Below are 11,409 nucleotides of genomic sequence, written 5' to 3'. Positions count from 1 at the left end.
TGATTTCCACTTCAAGCTACCTCTTTGCAGTCACCTCTTTGGAGTGGCGGCAACACCAGCTCTCAGCTGAAAAAAGAGCCTCTGAGCCCCTTGTTTCCATCCAAACACCACATGTCAACCCGTGAGAGTAGCCTGAGGACCTGTGTGTGTCAGACCTTCTCCAGCAGCTTTGCAGAGAGCTGTCTGGTTGATTCGTCACTGTGCTCTGCTCTCTGCCTCTGTGTCTGGTCTGCCTGCTTCAGACTCTCTTTGTTCTCTTCACTCTGCTGCTTCAGCTCCTCCAGCTGGTCCAGCAGGGCCTGTATCTCCTGATGTTCTCCTTTGTGCCTCCTGCTGTATCTCCTTTGTTGTTGAGTTTTGCAGCAAGATACTGAGAGCCAGAAAAGCAGAAACAACATTTGAAATGTCATCTATGACAATGGATATGCACCACACAGAGTGAAAGGAAAATTCAGTCATGGATACACACACATTTTTCTGCTTCTTTGTCCGCCAGTCTCTCCAGTAGGCCTTGCCTCTGCTTTGATGTCCTCAATGATTCTGTCTATCAATTAATACAAAAAAAATGTTTTAAGAATGCTCAATATATGGGGCATTGAACAGTCAGCCTTGTGCACGAGGAAACAGAATCAATAGAGCATATTTTCTGGTACTGTCCATCGGTGGCTCGCTTATGGAGTCAGGTCCAGGAATGGTTGTTATGTCATAATATCAGAGTTCAGATTGACCTGCAAACTGCATTGTTATGGAAAATATCATTATACTCTTGGGTAAAACATTTATTTTTAAGGCAATATCGGTATACATTTTTACAAATAGGGAGGTTCAGGAACCCCAGTAAGACATCATAGTAAAATGGAGGGATGTATTGCAAAAGGAAATAGCAAAATGGCATTATACAGGGAAAGATGGGTTAATCTGTGGACATCGGTGGGTTGGAGTTAAGATCTGAATGAATGGTGGATTGGCTGTTGTGGGTGAAAATCCAGCACTTGAAGAGAGAGGAGATTCTGAATATTTAATGATTTAACTACATGTACCGTAGATGTGACCGAAATAGCTGTAAGTAGCAGTAAAAGTGTTGTTGTCAGTTAGTTTACTCCAATTAGGGTAGGGATGGTAGAGAAGGGGGAAGTATAAAGGGAAAACATTTCAAATAAGGGATTGGAAATTATGCAAACAATTAAAATGATAGAACCTACAATCTATCTGCAATATTAAATCATTGTTGTTCTTCCAATCAAAATATAAGACCACAATTCTTGTCATTTTCCTGCAAAGACACTGACACCTTGTCAATCTAAGCAAGTCCATGTATTGGGGAGAGTACCTCTTGTTCATGGCACTCCCTGAAGAATTCTCAGAGAGTGCAGCTCACCTTTTTCACACCACCCATAGCCTCATTCAGGGCTGTCAACTGTGTGGCTACTGCCACCCCATCAATCTCTGCTTCTACCAGCTTCCTCAGTGGCATGTCTCTTTCCCCATGTAGAGTCCCCGACTCAGCCCTTTATGAAATGGAAAGATTAAAACCAAGCTAGTCCTAAACTGCCTCACACATTTTTACATTGTCTTGTGAATGTTTGTAAACGTATGCATGATGACTAAATGTGCTCATGTCATGATATTACTCCACACCTGTTGTGGCCAGTCTCCCACCTCTTTCTTTGGGAGTGTTGGAGGAAGATGTTCTCTCATTTTCCAAGGACCAGGTCTTTGATGGAATCCAGCAGATCCTCCTCCTCGATGACATGCTGGCATGCACTCAGATACTCAGACTGGTGCGCCAGCAGACAGAAACACACACACACGCCCAGCTTCTTTGTTTATACGACACATTTATGCAACAAGCAAGAGGGTACTAGATATTGCTGATTGCAAGTGAGAACTTTGCTCTGTAAGTTGTGATAGCCTCTTCTAGGGTTTGTTGTGTAAGGGGCAAACATTGAATTGTACACACTATATATTATCAACTGACATACCTCATTCTTCAGAGATCAAACATTCATCATGAGTCTACCAATCCTTTTCCATATTTGTTACGCTGGCCATGCATCCTCTGCTCTTGTTCATCCTCATGAGACAGGTCAGCCAACTGCTCCAGACAGTATGAAGGCCCCTGAGAGTAATGAAAATCAATATTGGTAGTATATCTAATGATATCGTGCGCGATATATCTTTGGCGCGATATATCTTTGGGAATAGTGAGCAATAATGTATGTTAATAAATGTGAAATGTAAGCTATGTCCATTGCACTGGATGAAAATGTATCTGTGAGGAGCAAATCATTTACTTGCAGGACCTCCCACTTGTGTCATCCGAGTGGTGGTTCATCCTGGGTCCAGCACCCAGGGGACCATGGCACAGAGGTGCCCAATATCCCCTTTGATGTTGTACACCTCTTTGATTGCCAGTCATGGCTTAACTGTTATAGGCCCACTTTATTTCAAAGGTTGAATCAGTGTTTATAACTCTATTTACTAAACGTTTACTAACCTGTGGCGTCTTTTCAGTGCAGCTCTTCTCTTCAAGTGCACACGCGTTTTCAACCAATAACTTAATCTAGAGTTGGAGCACACGATACAACATAATTTGCACTAGTAGGGCAACTAGCTGCTAGACAGTCACAAGACAATCTGAGATAAGAACAGTACCCGGGAGCATGATCACTCCATGCATGTCCAGCAAGCTAAATCTCACAGATGTTCTTTATTCATAACCGGATTATGAATAAAAACTGGTTTGGCAAAAGTGAGTGATTTGTTTACCTGTTAAATCTCTACCGACGGGATCGGATCCGGTCATCTCTAAAGATATCGGTCTGGTGATTGGAGAACATTCGTTGGACCCACGTTCTAATTCACGTTGCCAGTAGCAACGGGAAATCCTCTGCAACACTTATAATTACCGCAAAATATCTCCTGCCTGTAGACCGCGACAACTCATTCGACCATCCTTGTAAACACGACGTAGTTTTCCAGTCCATGGGGTGCTCAAACGAACCAAATTTGAGGGATACATTTCGAATTTTATATGAATTGGTTGTAAACGTCCTAAGCAAGCACCATTTATTTTCTTAACTGTTTCGTCCGAACTCGCTAGTTCCTGATCTGCATGACTGCACACATATGAAAGAGTAACGGGTATCATTGCATAAATTGGCCAGCAGAGACAACCGTCGGAACGTCGGCTGCAAACACTTGTTTCACTGTATTTGTGTGTGATAATACTCGTCAAAGCCTGTGTTACGGAGGGATTCGGTGATTTGTTCCAGTTAAAGGTTAAATAAAAATAAACTTGTTATGCAGGTCCAGCGGACAATAATTGGCAACTTTATTCACTGTCGACTTGCGCCCTCACATAATAGTCATAGGGAAACTAAGAGTGCCCGTCGAGCGGTTCGAACCACCTCCGGACTAACAGACATGACTTTCGGTGGAGACATTTCACCTGGTATACTGGACAGCGGTCACACGCACCTTGGTGGGTTGAGAGCTAAATAGGTTTCGGCATATGATTTTGATGTGTCTAGTCTCATCCATCAAACGTGTCTGGCAACCAAGTGAGGGTTTTCTAAATTGAAGGCACCAATGCCATACACCTACCTTATGCTGTTTGTTTCGTAACGGCCAAAGTCTAACCAAAAAGCAATTTAAGGAATCGGAGCACACATTTGGGGCTTTGATAACCAAACCGATTGCTAAATCCTTGTACCATCAACACTTCCTGACTCCAATCATTCAGAAGTTGACAACGCTTGCATTCAAAGTTACAAAAGGATACCTGGCTCAGCTGGCCCTACCAATTAACTTTTGCATTTTCATAATACAAAGTGGCACCAACACAGCATGTCGTATTTCTTGTGATTGTATACACTTCTGAAATATAAAAGAAACCGTCAGTAACACTAATATACTGGTCCAGTACCACAAGTACACCATTTTAGCCATAACCGCCAGACATTTAACATCAATGTAGTTTGCTGGCTCTAGATAAATCACTACAATTGAATACTATGGTTGGTTAGAAGAGTCACACACATTTGTGTACACATTAAGTTTTATTGTAACAAAACAAGTTGTACACCTTTAAGTTTAAAACAGATGATTATTCCCCCAGCGGAAAATAAAACAGTGATTAGATGTAAATTCCATGAGATAACAGGTTGTTTTCCATGAAGCAGTGGGGGGCCCAAATTTACAAGCATTTTTTTTAAAGTTTTGTTTTGTTTATTAAAAATGTACTTTCACATCTCATGGATGTCTGTAAAACAATAAAAAAAAATATATAGTAATGGTGTCAGAATGCCCACCCACCCCAGCACCCCAAGATATCCCTTTACCCTACCCCAGCATTGACCCCAAACATTACAAGTGATGGGAATAAGCTGGTATTTTCTGTTAACTTTTAACCACATAAGGGGGGTGGCATTATTTGCAGGGATCTACTCGCCAACTGAACAAAATTATAAAAACTATAGAGGGGTCTGCTAGCGCTAGGTCACTGCACCATGGCTTTTATTCATTTATCACAACCTTTAACTGCAAGAAAATTATATATATAAATTGCTATTTAATTCTACTCAAGATGGCATGCTGATTCTATTTTTTTTTAAAGTTTTTATTTTTCTTCAGATGAATTTGGGAATTGGGGTGGTACATACAATTCAAGGCAGGAATTTGCCATTGGTTTTTAGATGAGACAAAGAAACTTAACATGGCACAGACAGGCGTGAGGCTTCAGAATGAGATGACGAAGCACAAAATAAAAATACAAAATCGTGCTCCCAAATATGGGTGGATAACCAAATTGGGTGAAAATAGGAAAGGGTATTGGTAGATGTAATTTTTCAGCTTAGTCATCTTCTCCTTCATCATCCTAAACAAAATAAAGAAAAAGAAAAATCAGCAACACCATAATAACAAAGCACACTATTCAATATAGCCAATTAAGCAATTATCTAGGGCATACCTCCCCATCATCTCCGTCATCCTCATCTTCCTCTCCATCATCTTCATCACCCTCCTCATCAATGTCCTCAAGACCTTCCTCGTCATCATCATCTTCACCTTCTGCTTCCTCATCATCCATGTCAGGAACCTGTCAATCAAATTAGCCAACATTTTAACTATACATATCCTGGATGACATCCAAAGGAGGAATAATAAAGTTGCACAATGGACATAAGTCAAAGAGCTGGTAACAAGTCCTATTCAAAATCAAGAGAACATCGATAACAGGGTGTGCTAGGCCTGGGAGACCAGTGTTGGAAAAAGTATGCAACTGTCATACTTGAGTAAAAGTAAAGATACCTTCATAAAAAAAATGACTAGTAAAAGTCACCCAGTAAAATACTACTTGAGTAAAAGTCTAAAAGTATTCGTTTTAAATATACTTAAGTATCAAAAGTAAATGTAATTGCTAAAATATATTTAAGTATGAATCTTTTCAAATTCTATATATTAAAGCAAACAGCACGATTTTGTTGTTTTTAAAATGTACGGATAGCCAGGGGCACAGTCCAACCCTCACACATAATTTACAGAGGCAGTAGGGATTACCAGGCATGTTCTTGATAAGTGTGTAAATTGGACCATTTTTCTGTCCTGTTAAGCATTGGGTGTCAGGGAAAATGTATGGAATAAAAAGTACATTATTTTCTTTAAGAATGTAGTGAAGTATAAGTTGTCAAAAATATAACTAGTAAAGGAAAGTACAGATACCACAAAAAAACTATGTAAGCAGTACTTTAAAGTATTTTTACACCACTGTTGGAGACTTACCAGGTAGTACTGCAGGGGGTTTGGCCAGATGTCATCCTTGATGACCTCTCCCAGCTCATCTGCCCCAGCATCTGAGTGATCAGTGAACCAGGTGAAGAAGCTCTCTGGCTCTTCATGCTGCCTCTTCTTGCCGGCTTTATTCTGCGTCTGGCTGGAGCGCTTTGTCAGGTCCTTCAGAGACGTCACAGGGGTAACAAACCAACTTAGGTATTTGTTGTGAAATTGTTAGATATTACTGCATTGTTGGAAGTAGAAGCACAAGCATTTCACTACACTCGCAATAACTGCTTAACACATGCATGTGACAAATACAATTTGAATTGAGCTTGTGTATGCGTGTGTGTATATATATATTATATAAAATTGTCTAGCAAAATACCCTGACCACAACAGCCAGGCATGAAAACCAAAATTATTGATGAACACTGAGGAACAACATTCAGGTTGGGGCTGGGAATTTCAAGGGACTTCATGATACGATATGCATTTTGAAACTAAATTTATTGCGAATAAATACTGCCATATTATTATATATTTGATGTTCCAAGCATATTGCTCACTGTATGTCTGCTGAAGGGGGAGCACGAGAAAGTGAGTTTTGATCAGTCAGGCTAATAAGTGACAAAAACATATTGGTTCACTATTTAAAAATATGGAGAACAAGCTAGCTATATGATTAAAAATACCAGAGTAAAAAAAAAAAAGTTTTCCTTTTTCTGCCCAATTGTTAGTAGTTACTGTCTTGTCTCATTGCTACAACTCCCGTACGGGCTCGGGAGAGACGAAGGCCGAGAGTCATGCGTCCTCCAAAACACAACCCAACCAAGCTGCACTGATTCTTAACACAGCGCGCATCCAACCCGGAAGCCAGTGTGTTGGAGGAAACTCCGTACACCTGGCGAACTGGTCAGCGTGCACTGCGTGCGGCCCGCCACAGGAGTCATTAGTGCACGATGAGACAAGGATATCCCTACCGGCCAAACCCTCCCTAAACCGGACGACGCTAGGCCAATTGTGCGTCGGCCCATGGACCTGGGATCGAGCCCTGGTGGCACAACTAGCACTACGATGCAGTGCCTTAAACCACTGTGCCACCCGGGAGGCAAAAATACCAGAGTTTTGGCACAAGTACAGCCAGCTAACACTACCCACAGTCGACTTATACATATAGCTTTCCCCTGAAATCAATACTTATGACAAAATGTATATTATCCAAAAAGAATGTTGCTATATGCAACTGCAGATATCTCCCCCCCCATATTTCAGGTACGCAGTATTAAAAAAGTCTGGTCAACATATTGGTGTAAGTGCCCTACTTGTTTCTGCCAAATGCTGTACTTTTAAAGCAGCAATATGTAACCTTTTGGGCAACCAGACCAATTCCTTCCACATAGAAATGTGAGTTATTGATCTGTCATTCTCATTGAAAGCTAGTCTAAATGTATACCCGCTGAAAATGCAATGTTGGGTTACTGAATATATATTTCTCATCGGTTTAGATGGTACAAGTATTCTCTACACATTGCTTGTGTAGAACTGAAATTATTTAGCAACCAGGAAATATAGTGATTTCTGCATATTGCACCTTTAGAGAATCTCCAATATTTCCATGCATGTGAAAAGAGGTGATATGAAATACCTTTCCTGATTTCCATTTTATTTCTGTTGACTTTGATGATGGGTCTCCACTCTCGTTCAGGTGGAACTCTTTGGAAAGGACTTTGTTTTCAAAGTATGGGTTTTCATCAAAATACTGGAAGACAAAATAAATACATTTAATTAAGCCAATAAATGGCATATTGCTGCCATTAATGCAATATCATATGAATGCAATATGATGGTAACCTTCACTTACAAAATCTATTCTGTAGCCTGACTTGATATCTTCAAACTCTGTAACCTCCACCCTGGTCAGATAGTGAAGTGCCTCCTCATCTTCCTCACCAAGAAGGGCAGAAACTGTAGGAGGAAACATTTAAACAGTCAGAACGTCAGAGCATTCTAGGTTCCAGTGGTAAAATCCCGTGTCAGCCTCCTAAAGAAACTCACCTTGCGGATGGTTGACGAATGTTGTGACCCAGAAGTTGGGGATTTTGGCGATCAGTTCTGACCTCTTCTGAAAGAATGGCTGACGGAGTTTGTTGTATTTCTGTTCTACCTTCAATATCTCCTCACTCGCCTGCTCATTCAGTCTGTGAAGAAGATTGTACATGCATATCAGGGTTTTTCCTCGATCAAAAGGGGCTACGGTGGTGTTTTTCGTCCCGAAAGTGATGTATACATGAAATTTTTTAAAGCATTTTACATCAATTTCCTGAAATTAACTAAATTACTCTGTGGAGCCAAGAAATGTTTGCCGTTTTAACGCGAATTTCCTGAAATGTTACACACTGTGCCATGGAGCTGAGAGAAAATGGTGTAGTTTTAAAGCTAATGTAAACGGAATTGTACATGTCGTTTTAAAGAATTTCCCGCAAGTCTATATGCATTTTGCCATGATTATGTTTTTGCTCAAACGTAACAAAATCAATACTGTTAAATTAATTATAGGTCCGTTCTCTTTTCTACATACTTTATATTTGGTTTCAGTCATTTAAGTTTATACCGAAAGAGTTTTCAAAAAAGGCTGATTAATTAGGGCCGATTTCAAGTTCTCATAACAATCGGTAAACTTTGCCAAACGGGTGATGATTTAACAAAAGCAATCTTTGCACAAATATACCCAACCATAACCATCAATGCCTTTCTTAAAATCAATACAGAAGTATATTTTTTAAACCCTGCATATTAAGGTAAGAAATTCCTGTTAGCAGGCAATATTATCTAGGCAAATTGAGTCACTTCTCTTGCATTCAGAGCAAGGATATTCAGGGTATATGTGATAATTTCTTCCTAAAAAAGACCAATTAATTTCCCAGAATTATTACATAACATTGAAGGTTGTGCAATGTAGCAGCAATATTTAGACTTTGGGTTGCCACCCATTCGATAAAATATGAAATGGGTCCATATTTCACTGAAATAATAAACCGGTTCGTTTTCGAAATGATAGTTTCCTGGATTTGACCATATTAATGCGCTACGGCTTGTATTTCTGTGTGTTTATTATATTATAATTAAGTCTGTGATTTGATATTTTATAGAGCTGTCTGACTGAGCGGTGGTAGGCAGCAGCAGGCTCGTAAGCATTCATTCAAACAGCACTTTACTGCGTTTGCCAGCAGCTCATAGCAATACTTGATGCACAGCGCTGTATATGACTTCAAGCCTTATCAACTCCTGAGATTAGGCCGGCAATACTAAAGTGCCTATAAAAACATCCAATAGTCAAAGGTATATGAAATACAAAATGATAGAGAGAAATGGTCGACGCGTCATAATTCCTATAACTACAACCTAAAACTTCTTAACTGGGAATATTGAACCACCAGCTTTCATATGTTCTCATGTTCTGAGCAAGGAACTTAATGGTTAGTCTTCTTTTTTCATGGCACATATTGCATTTCTACTTTCTTCTCCAACACAGTTTTTGCATTATTTAAACCAAAGTGAACATGTTTCATTATTTATTGGAGGCTAAATTGATTTTATTGACGTATTATATTAAGTTAAAATAAGTGTTCATTGTTCATTCAGTATTGTTGTAATTGTCATTATTACAGTGTCATCTTTTTTTGGTCCTCCAATAATCGGTATCTGCGTTGAAAAATTATAAAATCGATCGACCTCTAATATATACATACACTAAAAAATGACAGTTTGGACATAAACTGACCTCGAAAAATTTTTTGCTTAGGCTGCCCACCCAAGGGTTTTTACAGCAGTAAAAAACGTATATCAATCACATTGTCACACAGTTAAACACGAATTTATTTAATACTGACAGATATACACTAACTTGAATGGCTTTACCTGTCAATTTCGTTTTGAACTTCATCAATGTGTTCAATAGCTTCCTGTTGCTCTTTTTCTGTAATGAGAAATGCAATAATGTCAGAAAATATTGTAGTGACTCTCGGTGCAGTGCATTGGTGATATACATCAACATTAAATAGTAACTACCAAGTTCCTGCACATTTACCTGCCAATAGTCAAAGATGTAGCTATAGCCAACAACAAAAAAGTTAAGAGCTAATGTTCTTGTTTTGAAATTGACCCTGAACTCCCAAGCTTCACTCAGGTCCATGGATGCAAAAGCGTTGCAGGAGTGAGCTGGTAACGATTTGTAGTCTGAATAAAGGGGTGCAAAATGGGCGAAAACATCAATCATAATCAACAAATGATTTTTACCATGCATGACTGAAATGTGTGCGCGTAGTGTTAGCAACACCTCTGCAACTAGCAATTTCAGAGCAGCTTGTAAACGGCGGTTCTTCCTGCTGGCTACAGCGAGGGCCGCGTGGTTTGAATGTGGGAGTCCGCACACTGCACTCTGTGCCTCGATTCCTCAACACTGACTTACAGCTAGCTAACTAACGTTAGCTGCATTGTATCGAAACTATGCACAAGTTATTTGTTTATAACTAACCCTGCATTGTTGAATCAACGCATATAATTCTTCCAATGGCCTACTTCTCGAAAAATACGGCTCACTAACTATAAGTTAAGCTAGTTAGCCATGTTTCAAATATCACATTCGCTGGCTAGCTTTATGGCGGATATGAACAACAACAAAGTAACAAGGCCACGGTGTTTCATTCAACATAGAAAACATGAATTCTCAATCAAAAATGCACTGTCTATTATAACAATGGTTGTACAGTTGCTTTCACAGTACCAAGGACTAGACTTGCAAAATAAAATACTGAACAGGATATTCATTGATTAAACAATTAGCTAGGTAACGTTAGCTAGCTATGAAATGTTGCTAACGTAGTTAGCTAACATGGCCTCCATCACCGGTCTAACGTATTAGAACCTAGAACTACGCACTCACGGCAGACAATACAGACTGCACCCAGAACCGGGCAGATTCATATTGAAAAGCACAAGGACAACACATTACTAGTTGTGAACTCATTTGCATTCAAGTTGTACATTTCAACAGAACTAATAAAGAAAGTGGAAAATGGCGGTTAACTGGAGGCCGCCATTCCTTACCGGAGGTCTCGTCCGCGCCGTCATAGTTTGAGTTCAGCTCCTTTTTACTCACTTTTGCCGCCGATGCCGACATGTTTTTCGAAGGCTGTGAATAACAGACTTCGGAAAAGAACACTGAATTCGTTTTTTTCTGTTCTCTCCGAACAGGAGATTATTATTTCTACCTAAGATTTCGGTGTGCCGTTACAACGTGTGCAGTCCTCCTCTACACAATAAAAAACGAGTAAGTCAGACACCACGAAGCTCAAGGCAAGCCCACTCACGCGCTCCCTTTCATTACGAACGCGCCTCAGCAAATGGAACCAACCGGGCTCCGCCTCTCGAGGACAAGTCTACTTGCTCGATTCTAGTGTTGCTTTCTGATAGGCGAGGTCACACACAGGGCTGGCATATACTGAGGGGATTCGATTAATCTGGACAGGGCAGGCGTGTTTTACAACGGGTGAAAGTTGATTGCATTCGTTTTGGAACCAGGCATCTAGTTCAAAGCCCAGGCGAGGTCGGCTCAAAACAAAAGTGACGTAG

General features: G+C 40.1%; 1 protein-coding gene and 1 long non-coding RNA gene across 2 annotated transcripts; both read right to left on the bottom strand.

The window, feature by feature from the left end:
- Positions 1-1,644: 1,644 nt before the first annotated feature.
- On the bottom strand, positions 1,645-3,070 carry LOC115139904 (uncharacterized). Its single transcript, XR_010465610.1, has 4 exons — positions 2,770-3,070; positions 2,498-2,563; positions 1,983-2,119; positions 1,645-1,778 (listed from the first exon to the last, which is right to left on the bottom strand). It is a non-coding gene; the product is annotated as an uncharacterized LOC115139904 (long non-coding RNA).
- A 972-nt stretch (positions 3,071-4,042) lies between these two features.
- Positions 4,043-11,183, bottom strand: seta (SET nuclear proto-oncogene a). Its single transcript, XM_029677755.2, has 8 exons — positions 10,885-11,183; positions 9,697-9,754; positions 7,834-7,976; positions 7,640-7,743; positions 7,424-7,537; positions 5,785-5,955; positions 4,973-5,101; positions 4,043-4,879 (listed from the first exon to the last, which is right to left on the bottom strand). Exons 1-8 carry the CDS (start codon positions 10,955-10,957, stop codon positions 4,856-4,858), a joined length of 816 nt encoding a protein of 271 aa, XP_029533615.1. The 5' UTR covers positions 10,958-11,183; the 3' UTR covers positions 4,043-4,855.
- Positions 11,184-11,409: the final 226 nt, after the last annotated feature.

Source organism: Oncorhynchus nerka, linkage group LG13, assembly GCF_034236695.1.
Source record: "Oncorhynchus nerka isolate Pitt River linkage group LG13, Oner_Uvic_2.0, whole genome shotgun sequence".
Classification (NCBI taxonomy): Eukaryota; Metazoa; Chordata; class Actinopteri; order Salmoniformes; family Salmonidae; genus Oncorhynchus; species Oncorhynchus nerka.
Note: the sequence above shows the minus strand (reverse complement) of the source record. Positions and strands in the feature narration are given on the sequence as shown.

Coding starts and splice junctions, on each gene's coding strand:
- seta (XM_029677755.2), bottom strand. CDS start 10,957: ATGTCGGCATCGGCGGCAAAAGTGAGTAAAAAGGAGCTGAACTCAAAC. Junction 7,538..7,639: donor CAGGCTACAGAATAGATTTT/GTAAGTGAAGGT, acceptor TTTGTCTTCCAG/TATTTTGATGAAAACCCATA. Junction 4,880..4,972: donor ATGACGGAGATGATGGGGAG/GTATGCCCTAGA, acceptor TATTTTGTTTAG/GATGATGAAGGAGAAGATGA.